Here is a 23,066-nt window from a genome sequence, read left to right on the forward strand (position 1 = left end):
CAGACGGCCACTATGTGGTCTGACGCCGCCCCCATCGCTCATTCAACTTATCAGCATCATAAATGCCGATAAAGTTGAAAGCAGTGATGGAGGAGAGAGCGTCAGACACTCCCTCTCTCATCACTCCCTGTTGTGAATTCGCTTTCTGGCCTTCCTCTGGTTACTACTGAAGGTAGTGGAGCTGGTCAAATTGACAGAAGGGTTGCGAGTTCTCTTTCTGGGCTCCCTCAGGTGGTTACTGGAGGTAATGGAGCTGATCTGATTAACAGAGGCTTGCCACCTGATAATGAGGAGGACGATTAGACATCTGGGGTTTCAGACTGGATTTAAGACAGCCGACTCCCTCTATCCCTGCTGGTGATTTTTCCTGCCTCCTGAGGTTTTAGTTTCCAGCTCAGTCCCTGCATGCTCAGCTAAGTGTTCTTTTGCTATTCTGTTCACATTTGATCTGGTTTTGTCTATTTCAGTTTTGTGTGGGTCAGCCAGCTCTGGCTGGGGCTGTGCTGAATCATCATCCATATGTTATAAATATAGTTGGGTAATCTTTAATGCTGCAAAGTATCTCGCCTACAATATGCAAAACGGCACAGAGAGAAGCCTCAAAACTTTTGGTACAAGGTAATTTGGAGTGGTGAGACCAAAATTGAACTTTTTTGCCACAACCATAAATGTTTCATTTGGAGAGAGGTCAACAAGGCCTATGATGAAAGGAACACCATTCCTACTGTAAAGCACGGAGGTGGATCGCTTATGTTTTGGGGGTGAGAGCTACAAAAGCACAAAAAATTGGTCAAAGATGAAGGAAAGATGAATGCAGCGCGTTATCAGGAAACACTGGAGGCAAATTGGCAATCATCAGACCGGAAGCTGCGCATGGGATGTACTTGGATGTTCCAACATGACAATGAACCAAAACACAAGGCCAAGTTGACCTGTCATTGGCTGCAGCAGAACAAAGTGAAGGTTCTGAAGTGGCCATCTGTCTCCTGACCTCAATATAATTAAGCCACTCTGGGGAGATCTCAAGCGACCAGTTTGTGCTAGACAACCCAGGAATTTACTGGAACTGGAAGCTTTTTGCCAAGAACAGTGAGCAGCTTTACCATCTGAGAAAATAAAGAACCTCATCGACAACTACCACAAAAACTTCAATCTGTCATTTGATGTTAGAGGATGCAATACATTGTATTAAGAAATGGGGTATGTGAAGCTTTGATCAGAGTCATTTGACTTTCTTCTAGCAACTCGACCACGCATCCCATTTTTCTTCAAGTGCCTCCTTATTCTCCTTAATAAAAAGCGTGCTGATCAATCTTTGGATATTCTTGTACAGTATGTGTATACTGCTTCCGGAATTAATAAAGGTTTTTGTATTTACAATTCAATTTATTACTTAGTTTTGTTTTATTATATTATTTCTCTCATTCTATTCATTTTTACAATATGTTAGTTTCTTCGTATTTTTTTTTGTATTTTTTTTATATTTTGTCCTTATTCCTTTATCTGTTTATTATTCTTTTTATTATATTTCTCATTCCTCTTTGATTTATTTCTCTCATTTTTCTTTAATAAATCATTAGGCACTATAACACACACTGAGTTTTTGTTGCCCCTGTTCCTATATGAAAATGACTAATGCTTCATGGGAATCTTCAGTATATGTTATAAGTTAACATATAAAGTGTGTGTGTGTATATATATAGCTTGCGCAATAGTGGCCGAATCTTGCAGTAAAAGCTGCGCGTGCGCGACTGAGTTTTGCACATCCCCTAGCTCTGCTCCCTGGAAACAGATACCCCAGGCACCTGTAAGACTGTCCCCTCGGTTCCGGCCCAGGTACTCAGCGGAGGCCTCTCCTCCTACACTCCCCCATCCTGTATGCTCGCCAGTCCACGGGCGAGGGTCTTGGTAGGCTCAGTTGGCCTCTTGAGACAAAAGTTCCTGTTGCCATACGAACTGACCCTGTTCGTAGCGTTCGGGGGGGGTTTGCCGGCTGTTGACCGCTCAGAGTATCTTAGTTCGACTGTGGTGGAGCTTTCTGGGGTGGTGGCCGGTGGTGGACTGGCTGATTCTGGTGGGGCTGGCATGACTTGCTGCGATATTGTTCCTTGGATGGCCCGCTTGTACCGCTGGGCTATCTTCTTCGTCATCTAGGTCCCAGACCGTGGGCATTGGTTCGGGGGCCTGAGGAGTGGGTTCAGGTTGCACGGGACCGTTGGATGTACAGGGCCGCAACATATTACGGTGCACAGTATGAGTGGGAAGTGCCCTGTCCCTTTCAGGTTGTATCTCGTACACAGGCCCATCGGGGCTTATTCGGCGCAATACTCGGTAAGGACTCTCTTCCCACCGGAGTTGTAGCTTGTTCTGGAGGCGCTGGTCTAGTACGAGTACTCGATCCCCAGTCTGAAAGTCGGTGGATGGAGGTAGAGTACCCCCTGGGTGCTCTAGGTCCTGGAGTTTTGTATGGACGATGCGGTGAAGGGTCTGTAGCCGGTGTCGATCGTTTCGGACCCATGATGACACTCCAGACCAGGGTTGGGGTTCCTCCGGGTTTAGTTCTACCTCCGTGATCCCTTTGCCTTCTCGCCCGAATAGCAGTGTGTAGGGGGTATAGCCGGTAACTCGGTGCACCCGGTTGATATAGACCCACACTAGTTCAGGGACATACTCAGGCCAGCGGGCCTTCCGGTCACTCTCCAGGGTATGCAACATTTGAATTAGTGTCCGATTAAAGCGCTCGCAGGCCCCTTTTCCCTGTGGGTTGTATGGTGTGGTCTGAGATTTATTGATACCATAGAGATGATGTAGCTCCTCCATGACCTTCCCCAGGAACCACGCTCCCTGATCTGAATGTATCCGTTGAGTGCAGCCGTACACTTCGATAAAGTTCTTGCAGATTGCATAGGCGGCTGACTCCGCAGTTTGATCTCAGATGGGGGTTACCACAGCAAATTTGGTGAAGTGATCCACCATGACGAGACAATGCTCGTACCCCTGGTATGCAGGGCCAATGGTCACATAGTCCACCATCAAGAGCTCGAGGGGCGCTGATGTCACTATCGTTTGCACCGGGGCCCGTTGTGTGGGTGGTTTAGCTAGTTCGCATAGGCGGCAGGCCCAGCAAGTTTCTTCCACAGCAGCATGCAAGCGCGGATGGTAAACTATCTGCTGCAACCATTGCAAGGTTTTCTGGACTCCGAAGTGAGCCCCCTTTTTGTGGGCTTCCCGTGCCAGTTCACTGAGTTGGGCTCTGGGCACGACTACCTGCCAAGTTGTTGCAGACGTCGCCCGTGATACTGTCTTATGATACAACAGTCCTTTCTTGATGACCAGTTTCTCCCATTGGCGTAGCATCAGCAACATATCCTGAGACGAAGTCTGTCTTTGGGTGTCGGTGGGTAGTTTGCCGGTGGTCACCCATCGGCGTAGGAGCCCAATTTCTTCGTCTTCTTGCTGCTGTTGGATCCATCTGTCACGTAATTGCTCCAGCAAACCCCTTGGGGGTCCTTCTTGCGTGGCAGCCGTGAGCACGGCGGCGGTGAGGGCATACGGTGTGGGCATACGGTGTCTCTTCTCCTTCCAATTCGTCGTCTCGACTTTTCCCTGGCATTGTGTGCCGGATCCTGGACAGGGCATCCGCGTGCACATTTTCTGCTCTTTTGTAGATGATCTTGTAGTTGAACTTGGCCATCCGGGTCACCCATAGCTGCTCCAGAGCCCCCAATTTGGCATTTTCCAGGTGGGCCAGCGGGTTGTTGTCGGTCTGCATCACCACTTCGGTGCCCACCAGGTACTCTGCGAACCGCTCCGTCATGGCCCACACTACCACGAGGAGCTCGAGCTTAAAAGAGCTGTAATTGTCAGGGTTTCACTCAGAGTCATGAAGTGATCTGCTACCATACGCGATCACTCTCTCCTCGCCATCCTGAACTTTTGATAATACAGCCCCTAGCCCGTGGAGGCTCCCGTCGGTGTCTAGTATGAATGGTTGCGAGAAATCCGCATAAGCGAACACTGGTTCACCCGAGATTGCAGCCTTAAGGTCTTGGAAGGCCTCTTCTTGCGGTTCTTGCCACTGGATTTTCCGTCCATTCGTCCCCTTTAGCAGGTCCTGCGGGGCTCGAGCCCGGCGTGCAAAATTCTTTATGAAATGACGATGGTATCCAGCCAGCCCCAGAAAGGCCCGCATGTCTTTTATGGTCTCGGGGGTAGGCCATCCCTGAATGGCAGCAACCTTTTCCAGGGACGGTCTAACACCCTCGGCAGAGACGACATGCCACAGATATTCAATCTGGGTGCAAAACAGGTGGCATTTCTGGGGCTTCACCTTCAACCCGTACTTCTGCAGCCGGCCGAGCACCTGCCCCAACCGCCGCAGATGGTCCTCAAACATGGCATAGGTGATTGTCGTCCAGGTATATCAGCGTGGCCTCGAAGTTGAAATCCCCCAGACACCGCTCCATCAGCCGCTGAAAGGTCCCCGGGGCATTGGCCAGCCCGAACGGCATTCGATTGAACTCGAACAGTCCCATAGGAAGAATGAATGCCGTCTTAGCCCTGTCTTCTTCCGACATCGGCACCTGCCAATACCCGCTGGCCAGATCTAACGTGGAAAAGTACTTCGCCTTCCCCAAGGCGGACAGGGATTCTTCTATACGAGGCAACGGGTACGAGTATTTGATGGTACAGGCATTCAGCTTTCTATAGTCCACGCAGAACCACCGGGTGCCATCCTTTTTGCGGACCAACACGATGGGAGCCACCCAGGGGCTCTAGCTCTCTCGTATGACCCCCTTCTGCAGCATTTGGGTCATTAAAGTTTTTACCTCCTGGTATAGTTGTGGGGGAACTTGTCTGTATCGTTCCTGTATGGGGGCCGTTCCTGCCTTGGGAATTCAGTGCGTGATGGCTGTGGTGCATCCAAAATCATCCTCGTGGCTAGCGAATACCCTGTGATACTGTCCTAGTAGTGTGTCTACCTGGAGGAGTTAGGCGGGAGCCAGGCCAGAGAGTTCAGCCCGCATTCTTTCCAGGATGTTTCGGCCCTTTTCCTGAGTCGAGGACTCGGCAGCTTGCAGAGTTCGAATAGTCACTGCCCAAGGGTCCTCGGGTTGCACCATCAATTGGACCATAGTGGCTGGCAGCACCTCTTCCACGCCTCACCAGCTTGGCCATCTCGACGCGGGGCCTGAAGACGATGTCTTGGTCTTCTAGGTTGACACAGCGCACCAGGACGGTCCTTCTCCGCACAGTGGCCAGGGAGCGGGCAACCAGTATGCCAGGAGGCAAGCGTTCTGAGCAGTATGGCTCCACCTGCATCTCCACACCCTCCAAAGGCTCCGGGGCCTGGATGGGCGGGGCCACCACTGTCTGCCCAGGGGCAGTATGAGTGGGGGAGCCACTGGCGCAATGACTTTGCCCAGTGCCTCGCCCTCCTGGCAGTCCTGGAGAACTCGCGCCTCCCACACCAACTGCTGGAAGACCTGCCCTTGGGCCGTGCGGGAACCCCACCTGTTCAGACTCTCTTGCGTGGGGTCATTGAGGAGAAAATTGCCAAACTCCCACAGGATGTTCATGCCCAGGATAACTGGATGTTTGTCATTGGTTTCTCCATGAGTCAGGACCTCTGCCCGGCGTCCGAGGGATTTGCCACACAGCGTCATCTGCACCCAAACCACCCCGGCGACAGGGACCGGTAATTGATTGGTGGCTACCAGTTTTATCATGGGTCCCCACTGGGGTCTCACTGCCTCAGGGAAATGCTGCCGAAAGTAAGTTGCAGGTATGGTCGTTACTTGCGACCCCGTGTCCACTAGGCACCGTACGGCACGGCCCTTGATTTCTGCCCATACCACTGGACACTTTGAGACCAGATCTTCGGGACTTCCACCACCCCATGTCGTGGCTTTTGGCTCCGAGCGGCGTCCTCCCCCAGCCCGGAGCCCTCTAGTTTAATGACGGCTGGGGTGGGTGCCTCCCACTCCGCGGACACTCTCATGCGAAGTGGCCCAGCTCCCCGCACTCGTAGCACTGGGGTTGTGATGGCCGGCCGCACCGAGCATTGCGAGGCCCCCAGGGCCTGGGATTGAAACTAGGCCACCCAGACGTGACCTCTGTTCTTCTCTTCACTTTGGCCAACTCACCCCTGATGTTCTTCAGCTCTTGTTTCATCTCTTCTATCTATTGGGGCTCTCCGACAGCAGTCACAGCGGCCTCCACACTCCGGACCTTCCACACGGGGACCGTCATTCCCCGCTCCTGCTCTCGTGCACCCGCCTGACTCCCCACCTCAGAAAAAGCTAAATGTGGGTTCACTCGGACCTGCTCCCGTAGTGCCTGCTTTATCAACGGGTCTCGGAGTCCAGTCACTAACAAGTCGCATAGGGTAATGTTGATGTGTCCTACCCCTACGCCGTCCTTCCGCTCGATGGCCATGTATAACTCTTGGAGGACATTCATATACTGGGTGATCGTCTCCCCCTCTCCCTGCATTCAGCTGAACAACTAGGTCCTCAACTCTCCCACATCTGTCGGATCCCCATGGGTCTCTTCCAGTATCTGCAAGACCCTAGCAAAGGTGTTGTGGTGTCCTGGGGGCCTCAACATTACTGAATCCCGGGCCTCCCCTTCTAATGCCATGAGAGCTACCTCAGCTTCCAGGTCAGGGGTCATCGGATGCATTCGGAAGAGGCCTCGTATTCGCTCTGCCCAGCTCCACAGCATGGTGTTGGAGCCTGAGAACCTGGGCAGGTTGTTTAGCATAGCCCCCAGAGAAATGCTGGACCGGGGTCCCTGGTTGCTTGCTGTGTCTATGGCCCCGCTCTGGCCTGGGGTGCCACTGTCCGCACTCGGAGACTGCATCCTGCCGACTACGCCAAATGTGGTAATAGCAGGTACGCAGGATGCAGTGACGAGACGCGAGACAAATGACTTTAAACGTTAACTTTTATAGATAAATGCCGTTAGGGCTATTGTTATGCAACCAACAGAATAACAGTAGTTGTCTTCGCAGGGAGTCAATACACATAAACAAGGATTGGGAGAACACGACTAATCCGGCAAAGACCGGTCACTGCATGGCCGCGGAATGGCCGACTACGGGCCCTTAGTCACTATGTATCACTTATCTGTCCTGACGTCCCTCGGTATTCTGTTCCACGGTGTGTCTGCATCGCAGCCACTGGACCCAGCCGCTGAAGATCTGGCGTAGTCTTTGGGCGTTCTGATGCCCAGGAGGAGAAGGGGCACAACAGGTCCGCGGAGAGTTCTTTGGCGGGATGTCCCCCAGTGGAGGCAGCGGGATACCGCCTGGGAGTGGGAGAGTTGAGGCCGCAATTCCCTGACAGGGACTGGCAGCTGCGGTGATCAGTGGTGGTTGATAGGCCACGGCGCAGTCTGAGGCCGCACTGGAAGATTCACAGCGGGCACAGGCCCAGTCTCTACCGTGGACTGGGGCGGTGGCAGCTGCGGTCGGCAAAGGAGTCACCACCGTGGTCAGGAGTGAAGCTGCGGTGGCTGCGGGCCCGCAGACGGCTGCGAGTAGGCCACAGCCGAGAGCTGGAGTGAGGCAGCAGTCTTCTTTTGTCGGTAAGCTCGGTGCCGTCTCCCTGCGGACCACCGAGAGTCTCCCTCCTGTCGCTGTCCTCCTCTCTGGAAGCTGCTCGTGGCTCTCACACTCTGGCCCTCCCCAAGTCTCCACTTCCTTCTCCCTTGTTCTGCTGACTCACACAGTCTGGCCCTCTCCGCCCCTCTTCTCTGGACTCCTCCCCCAACTGCCCTGTCAGTCTCAGCAGTCCATCCCCTAGCTCTGCTCCCTGGAAACAGATACCCCAGGCACCTGGAAGACTGTCCCCTCTGTTCCGGCCCGGGTATTCGGCGGAGGCCTCTCCTCCTACACTATCCTACCCTGAGGAAGCCACAGTTCATGTGGTGATACACGTGGGTGCATATCCCACACTCTTCCCTCCTAGCATCCATAGCTCCATCCAGGACTTTTGGATTTCTACATGCTTTGGCTTTAGCTCCACCCAATTGAAGGAATGGGTTTGATAACCTTCACTCCTTTCATGTGCTTTGCATCCTTCTGATGAATAACCTATGTCTTAATATTGTGGTTTCATGTTCGAGTTATTTTACTCTTGCACCACTATATAGTCTTCTAGCCCATATGGTACTGTGAATATTTTGTCAGTCGCATTAGACAACTATCCTCATTTTGGAGCAGGCATTTTGCCTGGGGCCTTATTTGTACTTGCTTTGTGCTTTCAGGGAACCTTGTCTGGTTTCAAAAGTGCGCAGCGCACGGCAAAATCCTGCTAGCGCACGGCCAGCGCACGATCTGCGCACCCTATGCTAAAGATAGGGTGCGCGGATTGCAAGCGTCCATGTGCGCTAGTAGGTGGCGATGACCGGATGGGGCGGGCAGGGAGCCGGCAGGGGGCGGGGCTTAGCGGCGGCCGTGCGCAGGCCGTCGCAGTGCCATAAAGCACAAATGTGAAACCGGCCTAATATAGGTTTCTCCATCTGTTTTTAGTGTTTTTATCCATTGCTGTGTTTTTTGTCTCTTGTGTTCTTTGATATTTGTTAACAAAGCACAATACTTTTATAGAGATTTTGGTGTTCCCGTTTATATGGGCATGATCTTTTTATCTCTCTCCTTTTGATTGTTCTTTAACCCCTTCATGACAACCAATACGTATATTTACTAACCTGAGATGTAAGGGAATATCATCCCCATACAGGTGACAATCCAGCAGCTGTCCACTATATCTGACAACTTGCTGTATCACAAATGATCAGTGTTGGCACCATCCATATCTGTTTAACCCCTTAGTTGCTGCTGTCAAAGGGTGACTACATCAAATAAATGGTTAATAGATTGTGGGGGCTTGCACTTTAATCTAATTGACACACCGAGATCATGATAGTGTGGTCCTGATGTTTGCCATAGCAGTTCATGGCCAAATAGCGGCCTTAGAGTCTCCTGGCTACAGCAGCCAGTTCAGAAGTTAGCGACATTTAGGTGGTAAACAAACACTTTTTCATTCGGCTATACCACTTTGCATTAATTCCTGAAAATCACCTGAAGGGTTAATAAACTACCTGACAGCAGTTTTCAATATGTCAGGGGGTACAGTTTTTAAAATGGTATCATGTTTGGGGTTTTCCAATATATATAGCACCCCTGAAGTCACTTCAAACTTGGATAGGTCCCTCAAAAAAATAAATTTTGTACATTTCCTTGAAAAAATGAAAAATTATTGCTACATTTTAAACCTCCTAAAAGGCTAACAAAATAAAATTAGCATTTTAAAAATGGTGCTGATGTAAGGCAGACATGTGGGAAATGTTATTCATGTTTTTCTGTGGTATGACTATCAGGATTAAAGGGATAATCATTCAAAGTTTGAAAATTGCAATTTTTTTTTACATTTGTCAAGTTTCTGATATTTTTTTATAAATAAACACAAAATATATCAATCTAAATTTACCACTACCATCAATTTATAATGTGCCACGAAAAAACAGTCTCAAAATCACTGGGATTTGTTGAAGCATTCCAGAGTTATGACCACATAAAGTGACATTGTTCAGAATTTTAAAAATTAGCCCGGTCACGAAGGGGTTAATACCTGTTACACATGCTGCTGATATGAAAGACATATGAAAATATGAAACTGCTGTTTGAAAGAAATACAGAATTAAAAATATAACTCTAATATCTGTGGAGATTTGAAGGGGTTGCTTTATTGGTTGGATTGCAACCTGGGTACAGTAAATTAAGCTTTTTCTTATGTGAATGGTATAGTTGAGATGAGCTACCTGTGGAAGTTCGGGTTCTGATACCCTACCAAACTTTAAATATACTTGAAATTAGTCCACAGACCACATATATTCTGGCACTTCATGTATTGCCAACTGTTTAGCAATAAGGTTCGGATACGGCTTTAAAGAAGGCACCACTTGGATATGACAATTTATATTTTACCACGTCAAAGTGACCGGACGGATACGCCCTTACTTGCGTAGCGCTCACTAATATTCAAATTAGGCACACTGAATACAGTTTTATGGTAAAACAATAATGTAACAATTTATTAAGATTACATCAGGATAATGCCGAATTATGGGATGGTAGATATAATAATACCCTGTTTTGTGTTAATTCATTTCATGTGAATCATACAATTAATATGAATTATAGTACATAGAGAAATAAGCATCAATACATTACCAAATATTGTAACATCACTTCTCCACTGGAGGGACCACAGTGTCAGCGAGAAGGAAATACTCAGGTCTTGTCATCACAGAAACCGTGCATCCACAATACCTTCTGGAAAAGTCCCTACCTCACTGACACAGGGTCCACCTTTTTATACACAACTCCCACATCCTCCCCTATTATATCTGCTGAATCATCAGTATCTTGCCATTGCACAGTTGGTTGTTGTCTTGATAACAGCACAAGACTTCAAGGTCTGTTTGTTATAGACTACTACAATCTTAAAGTTTGCACCAACCCAAGATTTTTTTGCCACTGGCATGTCCTCTAACAATAGCACAATGCTTCAAGGTTGTCAAAGTTCCCCCCATATGTTGCTTGTCACAAAGCTAACTCTTCATGATCTTAGCATAATGCTCTAAGATGGTAGCATATGGGCAGCATGACTTCCATAATCACCTATTCTGAAAACTGGATACCTATCGTAACCCAGGCACACAATCATACTCGTCTCATTTGTATCACAATCGGTCCTTGATTATTGATGTCATGCATGACCATTGCTACATGAGACCACCAAAACATTTTGGTCTCCCTTGTCTCCGAGCATCACACTATTATTGAACACAAGACTTCCTTGTTCAAGCAGCATAAATATTCATTATCTGTACAGTTGTTTTTTTTCCTATTGTCTTTGTAATTTTTCCCAGCACATGTGTGAGAATACACCACACAACTCTTATATTAGAATACCACACAGAATTAGTTGGAAAGCTCCTTGTAGAATTCCCATTGGCAGGGTATAGAAAAGAGAAAGTATTCAGTCAAAGCAAATATCACAGTGGTCACTTGTGTGCAAATCAGGGTAATGAATCTTTGAAACACAAAGCTTCAAGGACCACATAACAATAAACCTTGTCTTACGGTATTAACACAGAGCAAACGCTTTGTGGCTCAGTATCAAAGTTCAGCATCAATGATATTAAACCGTAGTATATTGCAAAATATAGTGTTTGGATTCAAACAACCATTTCATATTTGCAATACATTCCACCATTGGTCTAGTGACCACACTATATCAAAGCATATAAACAATATATTACAATATGTAGGCTATAAGATATTCATATTTTTATTAGCACCACACTTCAAAATATCAGAAATAAACATTTTCGGGCCAATATACCATGACTGCACCAAAAATCATTAAGAGATCCAGTATGAGAATAAAATATCAAATTTTATTTAAAAAACATTAAAAATACTGTAAAATTACAAAAATGCCCAGCAGGAGGCGCTCAAAACATTTATGCCATTAGTTATTATAGTCACACAGACAAATGTGAATCCTTGCACATAAGTAATTATAAATAATTTCCAACAAGAGTATAATATCTCTATAAATGTAGAGAATATTCACACCACAATATTAAAAAAATATATTGAATATAAATCAGGCCCGATATATGCAACTTAATTAAATAACCTCAGTGTCAAAATAACTGAATATATTGTGACGGAAAAAAATACAAAAATACAGTGTAGTACTAGAAACCCACATTAACCCCTTCACCCCCAAGGGTGGTTTGCACGTTCATGACCGGGCCAATTTTTACAATTCTGACCACTGTACCTTTGAGGTCATAACTCTGGAACGCTTCCATGGATCCCGGTGATTCTGACATTGTTTTCTCGTGACATATTGTACTTCATGTTAGTGGTAAAATTTCATTCAAATAACTTGCGTTTATTTGTGAGAAAAACGGAAATTTGGCGAAAATGTTGAACATTTCGCAATTTTCCAACTTTGAATTTTTATGCCCTTAAATCACAGAGATACGGCACACAAAAAACTTGATAACTAACATTTCCCACATGTTTACTTAACATCAGCACAATTTTGGAACCAAAATTTTTTTTGTTAGGAAGTTATAAGGGTTAAAAGTTGACCAGCGATTTCTCATTTTTACAACACCATTTTATTTTTAGGACCACATCACATTTGAAGCCACTTTGAGGGGTCTATATGATAGAAAATACCCAAAAGTGACACCATTCTAAAAACTGCACCCCTTAAGGTGCTCAAAACCACATTCAAGAAGTTTATTAACCCTTTAGGTGCGTCACAGGAATTTTTTTGAATATTTAAAAAAAAATGAACATCTAACTTTTTCTCACAAAAAAAATACTTCAGGTTCAATTTTTTTTATTTTACCAAGGGTAACAGGAGAAATTGGACTGCAAAAGTTATTGTGAAATTTGTCCTGAGTACGCTGATACCTGATATGTGGGGGGGGACGACTGTTTCGGCGCATGGCAGAGCTCAGAATGGAAGGAGCGCCGTTTGACTTTTTCAATGCAAAATTGGCTGGAATTCAGATCGGACGCCATGTCACGTTTGGAGAGTCCCTGATGTACCTAAACAGTGGAAACCCCCTACAAGTGACCCCATTTTGGAAACTAGACCCCCCAAGGAACTTATCTAGATATGTGGTGAGAACTTTGAACCCACAAGGGCTTTACAAAAGTTTATAACGTACAGCGGTACAATTAAGAAATCATATTTTTTCCACAAAAATGATCTTTTCACCCCAATTTTTATTTTCCCAAGGGTAACAGGACCCTAAAAGTTATTGTGCAATTTGTCCTGAGTACGCTGATACCCCACATGTGGGGGTAAACCACTATTTGGGCGCATGGCAGAGCTCGGAAGGGAAGCAGCGCCGTTTGACGTTTTTGGCTGGAATTGAGATAGGACACCATGTCGCGATTGGAAAACCCCTGATGTACCAAAACAGTGGAAACCCCCCACAAATGACACCATTTTGGAAACTAGACCCCCCCAAGGAACTTATCTAGATGTGTGGTGAGCACTTTGAACCCCCCAGTGCTTCACAGAAGTTTATAACGCCCGGGCGTGAAAATAAAAAATTCGTATTTTTTCCTCAAACATGATCAATTAGTCACCATTTTTTTATTTTCCCAAGGGTACCAGGAGAAATTGGACCCCAAAAGTTGTTATCCAATTTGTCCTGAGTATGCTGATACCCCATATGTGGGAGAAAACTACTGTATGGGCACACGTCGGGGCTCGGAAGGGAAGTAGTGACGTTTTGGAATGCAGACTTTGATGGAATGGTCTGCGGGTGTCATGTTGCCTTTGGAGAGCCCCTTATGTACCTAAACAGTGGAAACCCCCCACAAATGACCCCATTTTGAAAACTAGACCCCCTAAGGAACTTATCTAGATGTGAGGTGAGCACTTTGAACCCCCAAGGGCTTCACAGAAGTTTATAATGCCAGGGCATGAAAATAAAAAAAATCATATTTTTTCCACAAACATGATCAATTAATCCCCAATTTTTTTATTTCCCAAGGGTAACAGGAGAAATTGGACCCCAAAAGTTGTTGTCCAATTTGTTCTGAGTACGCTGACACCCCATATGTGGGAGAAAACTACTGTATGGACACACGTCGGGGCTCGGAAGGGAAGCAGTGACGTTTTGGAATGCAGACTTTGATGGAATGGTCTGCGGGTGTCATGTGCGTTTGGAGAGCCCCTGATGTACCTAAACTATTGAAACTCCCCACAAGTGACCCCATTTTGGACACTAGACCCCCCACGGAACTTATCTAGATGTGTGGTGAGCACTTTGAACCCCCAAGTGCTTCACAGAAGTTTATAACGCTCGGACGTGAAAAATGATATTTTTGCCCCAAATTTTTTATTTTCCTAAGGGTAACAGGAGAAATTGGACCCCAAAAATTGTTTTGCAATTTGTCCTGAGTAGGCTGCTACCCTACATGTGGGGGTAAAACACTGTTTGGGCGCATGGCAGAGCTTGGAAGGGAAGGAGCACCATTTGACTTTTTCAACTCAGAATTGGCTGGAATTGAGATCAGACACCATGTTGCATTTGGAGAGCCCCTGATGTGCCCAAACAGTGGAAACCCCCAATTCTAACTCCAACCCGAACCCCAACACACCCCTAACCCTAATCTCAGCCCTAACCCTAGCCCTAACCCTAACCCTAGCCCTAACCCTAACTGTTGTGAGTTCATTTTCCCCTTCACTACTGAGGCCCGGTGAACTCCCTCTTCTGGTGAAGAAAGGTAGTGAGCCTGATTATCAAACACCTGAGCCTAATGATGATGACTGGCTGAGTGGAGTTACTGACTGGATATAAGGCTGCCAATGCCCTTCTGCCCTGCGGGTGATTTCTCTGTAGGATCCTTGGAGACCAGTCTGAATTCCTGCTCTTCTAAAGCTAAGTTTTTCTGTGCTGCCTTTTGCATTTGTGCTTTGACTTTGTTTTGCTTTGTCTTTCTGGATTTCTGCCATTCCCTGCTGGGGTGAGCTGAATTCCTTTAGCTCTGTTTTCTGAAAATACCTGAGTGCTGATTTAGTTTTTGAAGCCTAGCTGCTTCAGGGTCTTTTTCCATATCAGCTTGTTGGCTTATGTCTTTGATTGGGTTTTTGGCAGATTGCAGACAGCAACCTTCCTTTCCTGTTCTGTTTAGTTAGCTTGGGCCCCATCGTTTGCTCAGCCTATCTTTCTATCTGTGTGAGTGTTTTTTCATCTTGCTTCACCGTCATTATATGTTGGGGGCTGCCTTTTACTTTGGGGTCTGCTCTGGGGCAGTTTAGATTTCCTTTTCTGTCTTTAGGCTATTTAGCTCTCCGGCTGTGATCGAGGGGTCTAGGGCACCGTAGGAACCCCCCACGGCTACTGCTAGTTGTGTTGATAGGTTCAGGGGTCTGCAATCTGATAGTTGCCAACGTCTCTGGTTTTCTGGACGTAGCTTCTATTTTTGTGTCTGCCTCCTACGGTGACTCTTTCATAACACCTAACCCTAGCCCTAGCCCTAACCCTAATGGAAAAATGGAAATAAATACATTTTTTTATTTTATTATTTTTCCCTAACTAAGGGGATGATAACGGGGGGGTTTGATTTACTATTTATGGCGGTTTTTATATTTGGCAGCTGTCGCACGCTAAAAGACACTTTTTATTGTAAAAATAGTTTTTACATCACCACATATTGAGAGCTATAATTTTTCCGTATTTTGACCCACCGAGTCATGTGAGGTCTTATTTTTTGCGGGACGAGTTGACGTTTTTATTGGTACCATTTTCGGGCACATGACATTTTTTGATCGCTTTTTATTCCGATTTTTGGGACGCAAAATGAACAAAAACCAGCGTTTCATGAATTTCTTTTGAGGGGGTGCGTTTACACCGTTCCGCGTGCGGTAAAATTGATAAAGCGGTTTTATTCTTCGGGTCAGTACGGTTACAGCGATACCTCATTTAGGTCATTTTTTTATGTTTTGTCGGTTTTATGCAATGAAAACTATTTTATATAAAAAAATATTTTTGCATCGCTTTATTCTGCGAGCTATAACTTTTTATTTTTTCGCTGATGATGCTGTGTGGTGGCTCATTTTTTGTGGAACAAGATGATGTTTTCAGCGTTACCATGGATATTTATATGAGTCTTTTTGATCGCGCGTTACTACACTTTTTGTTTGGCGGTATGATAATAAATCATTATTTTTTGCTTCGTTTTTTATTTTTATTTTTTAAGGGGTTCGCTAAAGGGGTTAACTAATGGGACAGTTTTATAGGCCGGGTCGTTACGGACGCAGCGATACCTAATATGTGTACTTTTACGGTTTTGTTTTTTTTTATTTCCAAAAAATGGATTTATTTGGGGGAATTTTTTTTTTTTTTTTCTAATTTATTTGGCGATTTTTATTTTTTTTTTAAAATTATTTTAAATAGTCCCAGGTGGGACATCACTGTCCTGTGACAGATCGCTGATCTGTCACATCACAGATCACTGTGACAGATCAGCGATCTGTCACAGGCAGTGCAGAAGGCTTCCTCATGCCTGCGCTTTGCAGGCACTGAGGAAGCCAGCTTCCTGCAGGCCCCCGAAGGCCCCCGTCGCCATCTTGGATTCGGGGGCCTGCAGGAAAGGAGCCCCCCGCAGCAGCGCTGAACATTGCGCTGCCATGGGGGGCTCATGGAAGCACGGAGGGAGGCCCCTCCCTGCCGATGCTTCCCTTTAACCCCCGGTACACCGCGATCATGTTTGATCGCGGTGTGCAAGGGGTTAACGTGTCGGGGGCGGTCCGTGACCGCCCCTGACACATTGTGCCGGGTGTCAGCTGTGATAATCAGCTGACATCCGGCCGCGATCAGCGGCGCTCACCACGTGGGCGCCGCTGATTGTGGTAGACGTACTATCCCGTCCATGGGCATAGGGGCCCGGGTCCCATGGACGGGATAGTACGTCGGATGTCAGGAAGGGGTTAAATTGCACCTGAATGGTCGTGGCCCGTTCTGATATATGCTGCAGGTTAAAACAAATGACCTCAATATCAGCAAGATTGAATAGTATCACAGCTGAAAAAGTGCTAGAGGATTGCTGCATAAAGCCAAAGGTTCAACATTAAGGTTCAAAAAATACTGTGTGGAAATAATCTGTGACAACACTACTGGCAACTCACAATGAATGTAATAGAAACCCACATTAAATTGCACCTGAATGATGGTAACCCAGTCTGTTATATGCTGCAGGTAAAAATAAATGACCTCAATGTTAGCACGATTAAATAATATCATGGCTGAGAAAGTACTAGAGGATCGCTGCATAAATCAACAAAGGTTCAACATAAAGGTAAAAAGGGTAATACCTATGAAAACGCTGATGCCAGGTCTCTGGTGAATGTGAATGACGTGACCTCCTTCACCCCAACACGTGTTTCGCACTAGCTTCTTCTGGGGGCATGAAGCTAGTGTGAAACACGTGTTGGGGTAAAGAAGGTCGCGACATTCACATTCACCAGAGACCTGGCATCAGCATTTTCATAGGTATTACCCTTTTTACCTTTATGTTGAACCTTTGTGGATTTATGCAGCAATCCTCTAGTACTTTCTCAGCCATGATATTATTTAATCGTGCTGACATTGAGGTCATTTATTTTTACCTGCAGCATATAACAGACTGGGTTACCATCATTCAGGTGCAATTTAATGTGGGTTTCTATAACATTCAGAGTGAGTTGCCAGTAGTGTTGTCACAGATTATTTCCACACAGTATTTTTTGAACCTTAATGTTGAACCTTTGAGGCTTTATGCAGCAATCCTCTAGCACTTTTTCAGCTGTGATACTATTCAATCTTGCTGATATAGAGGTCATTTATTTTAACCTCCAGCATTTATCAGATCGGGCCACGACCATTCAGGTGCAATTTAATGTGGGTTTCTAGTACTACACTGTATTTTTATATTTTTTTCAGTCACTATATATTCAGTTATTTTGACACTGAGGTTATTTAATTAAGTTGCATATATTGGGCCTGATTTATATTTAATATTTTTTAATACTGTGGTGTGAATATTCTCTACATTTACAGAGATATTATACTCTTGTTGGAAATTATTTATAATTACTTATGTGCAAGGATTCACATTTGAATGTGTGACTATAATAACTAATGGCATAAATGTTTTGAGCGCCTCCTGCTGGGCATTTTTGTAATTTTATAGTATTTTTAATGTTTTTTTCAATAAAATTTGATATTTTCTCATACTGGATCTCTTCATGATTTTTGGTGCAGTCATGATATATTGGCCCGAAAATGTTTGTTTCCTACCAAACTTTAGTCCAAAGTTTGGGTACCATTACTGTACTCGAACTTCAACCTGAATCCTGTTGAAATCAATGAGGACCCGAACTTTGGAGCTGAAAAATTACTCTCTTCATCTCTCTCCCGAACTGTAACACTGACTTCTAGGAGAAATCTGTGTTTTTAATTCGCCACCAGACACTGGGTGTTCAGTATGAGCTTTGAACTTTACAGTTCGGGTTCTCTCATCTCTGCTCACTGCATTTGAAACCAATGGCCTAAATGTGAATCTGGTTCCTAGACAAAAAATGTGTCAAATGTACATTTAATGAATCCTGAAAAGTATATTTACCTCCACTGTATATTAAACTAGGATTGATGACAAAATTCCTATAAGCACTTTAATAAAAATTTCCACTGCATTTATACCTTTGAAATCTACATTTCCCAAAGTTAGTGATGCAAAACTGAAATAAGGCCGGTTTCACATTTGCGCTTTATAGCACAGCGACGGCCTGCGCACGGCCGTCGCTAAGCCCCGCCGGCTCCCTGCCCGTCCCATCCGGTCATCGCCGCCTACTAGCGCACATGGACGCTTGCAATCTGCGCACCCTATCTTTAGCATAGGGTGCGCAGATCGTGCGCTGGCCGTGCGCTAGCAGGATTTTGCCGTGCGCTGCGTACTTTTGAAGGTGCGCCGTGCGCACCGAAATGCAACATGCTGCGTTTGGCGCACCTTCAAAAGTGCGCAGCGCACGGCAAAATCCTGCTAGCGCACGATCTGCGCACCCTATGCTAAAGATAGGGTGCGCAGATCGCAAGCGTCCATGTGCGCTAGTAGGCGGCGATGACCAGATGAGGCGGGCAGGGAGCCGGCAGGGGGCGGGGCTTAGCGGCGGCCGTGTGCAGGCCGTCGCTGCTCTATAAAGCGCAAATGTGAAACTTGCCTAAGGCATTTTTACAGGGCCACAAATAAGATCGATGATGGATGATGAATAATTTCAGGAACTGTTAAATCCATTGCAAAAAGCAGCTTGGCTGTCCTTCCAAAAGGTGTCTCCTTCTTTTCTTGGAGACCATAAAGCTACAAACAGTTATATAATGAGTGATCTTGTGAAATTATACCACGCTGTTGGACGCAGCATGTTTTTTAAAACTTAATTTCTTGGACTCCCACCTGGACTTCTTCCGAGGTAATCTTGGTGCTTTCAGTGACCAAGATGGTGAGCGTTTTCATCAGCTGACTATTGCTGAACCATGAAGAGAGACATCCTAGAAACAGAATATTCCTGTAAATCATTGAAAATTTTTTTTATGTAAACTGTGTAATTCATATAATGTTGACTACAGTATTTTTTTTTTTAATATATCCATAAAACTTGAAATTTGTGACAGACAAACCCTGCATATTAGAGTTTAGCACAAATATATATTTAAATCCAGTTAATTTTGTTTTTGTGACAGAAACATTTATTTTTGTCGACCAGTGTGATAGACCTGAGTGAGGGCATCTTTTTGTGGATGAATAGAAGCTTTTGTGAGATAACATGCAATTTTTGTGGCCATTTAAAATAGAAATATTGTAAAAATATATTTTTTATGGTTTTAATAAAAAATCATTTTGTTTAACTTTTTGGCAGGTGACCGGAACAGGAGCTCAGAGAGACAAGTGACCTCTTCAATATCTAAATCAGATGACCTTGAGATCACACATGATATAACTGAAGTGAATGCCATTATCCTAGATATTCCAACATCCCTTCACAGCAAAGATCTATCATCTGATCCTGGTAAACAGATCCTGTCTTCTGCTTCATCACAGACTGTTAAGAAAAAGAAATGTCACAAAAGGAGAGTTAGAAATCGAAGTGATTTTACAGCAAAGAAGCAAATTTCAAGTTCAAAATATGGAAAAAACTTTAAAAACTCCCTTGTTCTGCTTCAAAAATTTCACACAGAAGAGAAAAGATTTTCTTGTTCACAGTGTGGGAAATATTTTAACCAGAAATCAAAGCTTGTGAAACATGAGAGAATTCACACAGGGGAGAAGCCATATTCGTGTTCAGAATGTGGGAAATGTTGGTCAGATAAAGCAAAGTTTACTAGACATCAGAGAACGCACACGGGAGAGAAGCCATTTTCATGTTCAGAATGTGGAAAATGTTTTGCAGATAAATCAAATCTTATTGCACATCTGAGAAATCACACAGGAAAGAAGCCATTTTTATGTTCAGAATGTGGGAAATGTTTTAATTGGGAATCAAGCTTAATTTCACATCGGAGATCTCACACAGGGGAGAAACCATTTTCTTGCTCTCAATGTGAGAAATGTTTTAACCACAAATCAAATCTAGTAAGACATCAGATGGTGCACACAGGAGAAAACCCATATTTGTGTTCAGAATGTGGGAAACGTTTTAAACAGAAATTCATATTAGCCCGCCATCAGACAATTCACACAGGGGAGAAACCATTTTCTTGTTCAAAATGTGATAAATGTTTTAACCTGAAATCAAATCTGGTAAGACATCAGAGAAGTCACAAAGGGAAAAAAACATATTTATGTTCAAAATGTGAGAAATGCTTTACCCATAAATCACAGCTTCTTAAACATGAAAAATCTCACATAGAGGAGAAGCCAGTATCATATCTAGAAGAAGTGAATTAGTAAAAAAAAAAAAGTATTGTTTTGATCATAAAAGAACTCAGAGAAACCATGTATTTTGCCAAATTAAACAAGAAAACTGCTAACAGACTATCCAAAGTAAAGACAAATTAGTAAAAAATGAAAAAATAGGGTAAACAATTTAGAACTCACATTAGAATTAACATATACAGCTACTAATAGACATTTGTTATCTATAAAGCATATAAAAAGAAATATTCATTGTGTTAAATATTTGACATTGTTATATATTTAGCATATTTTTCGGACTATAAATCACCCCTCCCCCTTCCCAATTTCGGCGAAGATCAGGGGATGCATCTTATATGCCAAATGTAGCTTACCGGGAGCTGTGGTGGTGTTGGAGCGGCATCACAGGAGGCCCATGGGCTCCGGAGAAATGGGCGCCAGAGGCGGCGCTTGCGCGGATTGAGATCTCGGCTGGGCCGAGATCCCAGTCTGTAAAGCATAATCATGTCATATGATAGGTGTCCCCCCAACTTTTACACTTAGGACACTCAGGGCCCCTTTTGGTATCCATCTTTGACAATCCCTCTGGAATCAAATAAATCCTATATATAATGAACAATTACAAAATCCTATACTATGGATTTTTCAAATGGAAAGCAAAGGTACCTGTATTCTAGACAATTGTTCATTTATGGGTGATAATTACTGCAATTGTTTTAACTTACAAAACTATAACCATTTGTCTATTTTTCCAAAAATATATCCCCATTTCCTTGTTAAGGCCTGATGTAACAATTTAAGTCTTAGCCAATGTTTGTTTTTGTTTTTTTTTTTTAAACATTAATGACCTCTAACTCATCCACTGACCTCCTCCTTCGATTTTGCTTTTCCAGCAATTGTGATATATTATTTGAACCTTTTGCAACTCAAAATTCAAAGTCTCTCAAGGAAAAGTTTTTAAAACTCCAATAAATCATTTTAAAACCTTTCAGTGTTTGAAATTTTAGAAACAGAAAGACTTGAGTTTTCAGAAATGACTTTTATCCGAACACTATTTGTGGCAAGGCAAGAACTTGATGAGTTGCCAAATTCATCCAAACCTGACCATTTCAGTTTTTTAATTACCCACTTGCAACGCCATGAAACGGACAAATTCAGAATCCTAATTCTTTTCATAGACTTATGGAGCTGTCGCATCTTTACCTATTTACCTCTAAAAAAAAAAAAAAAAAAATCCTTAAACTATTTTTCTTGTGATTTTTAAATACACTTTTTATGGTATCTAGATTGAGCTATTTGAGACCACTTACAAAATTGAGGGAAGAAGAATTTTTATTTTTCAATCAGATATTTTTAATTAGTCTCCCCTCCCTTCTCCGTTTCTGGAATGATGGTCTACAATTATCTCAACAGACACGTCATGAACAGAAATATTAGGGCTACAGCAACATCACATATTTTATACAGAAGAATAGTGCTATCTCCATAGTGCTTTGACCTATAGCTCAGACAAGGTCCTTTATTTCACAATCTTCTATTTAAATAAAAAAAATGAACGGGAGTATAAGTTGGTATGTATGCGTGCAACATGTAGGTGCATTTTCAAGCGGACTACTAAACAGAACCTAAGAGAAAAGCAAAATGAGCAAATACCCTGCAGTAAATAAATGGCAATAGAGCATGAAAGTAACATAGTGTAGTTAGTTAACATTGTTTTTGATTAAAAAAAAAATTGTAAAGCCCATTCCACCATGTCAAGGTGACCCTATTCAGGATAGTCCTAACCTCTTGTCAAATGACGTAAATGTGAATAAGGGCCGATCAGAACCAACTTATATTCCAGTTAATTTCTTTTGTTTTTTTTTTAGGTTTTTGCGCTCCCTTTTTTTTTTTAGATGGACATTGTGTTTTATATAGCTTCCCATTGCTGGGTGTCCAATAGTCGGGGTCTTGGTCCTGCTCGGCCCTTATTCACATTTACGTAATTTGACCAGTTTGTTTTAATACTAGAGGTTAGGATTGTCCCAAGTAGGGTCACCTTGACATGGTGGGATGGCCTTTACATTTTTTTTTTGATTAAGAAAACAATGTTAACTAGGTAACCTATATTATTTTCATGCACTATTGCTATTTATTTACTGCAGGGTATTTGCTCATTTTGTTTCTATCTTGGAGCATTTCAGCAAAATGGAAAATGAAATCTTTTATATGAACAAGATCAGGGAGTCTCATTATACAGTCGAGAAGCTCCAGGGACAATGATTCCATCTCGTACTAACGTTGGAGGCCAGGATCGGAGTATCCTGCCACGGCGCCCAGATTCTCTCATTTTTGGTGGAGTTTCTTAGAATAAATCCCTTCCTCATACAGTCCTGTAGTAATGACTTTGTTAATCCCGTGTTGTAGGAGGGTTTGTCTGAGTCCATCTAAATGTTATCAATTTATGTGCAAGAAACAATAAACATCTAACCTTGGTTTTACCGTGTGTGTCCAGTGTCAGTTCTGCTTACAATAGTAAAGCAAACTTTGGTGTCTCCGACCAAACCTGCTGCTTATGATTGTA

At 44.1% G+C, this 23,066-nt stretch overlaps 1 protein-coding gene across 2 annotated transcripts in view; it reads left to right on the forward strand.

Moving 5' to 3' along the window:
• LOC141051067 (uncharacterized) overlaps positions 1–22,984 on the forward strand; it is an 85,741-nt gene extending 62,757 nt beyond the window's left edge. For both annotated transcript variants that reach the window (XM_073547911.1, XM_073547910.1), the window contains one exon: positions 19,509–22,984. In XM_073547911.1, the coding sequence (XP_073404012.1) occupies positions 19,509–20,536 (1,028 nt within the window). In that variant the 3' untranslated portion in view covers positions 20,537–22,984. The remainder of the gene's footprint in view (positions 1–19,508) is intronic.
• Positions 22,985–23,066: the final 82 nt, after the last annotated feature.

This window comes from Dendrobates tinctorius, unplaced genomic scaffold (genome assembly GCF_039654945.1).
Source record: "Dendrobates tinctorius isolate UK_male_01 unplaced genomic scaffold, ASM3965494v1 ptg000155l, whole genome shotgun sequence".
Lineage (NCBI taxonomy): Eukaryota > Metazoa > Chordata > Amphibia > Anura > Dendrobatidae > Dendrobates > Dendrobates tinctorius.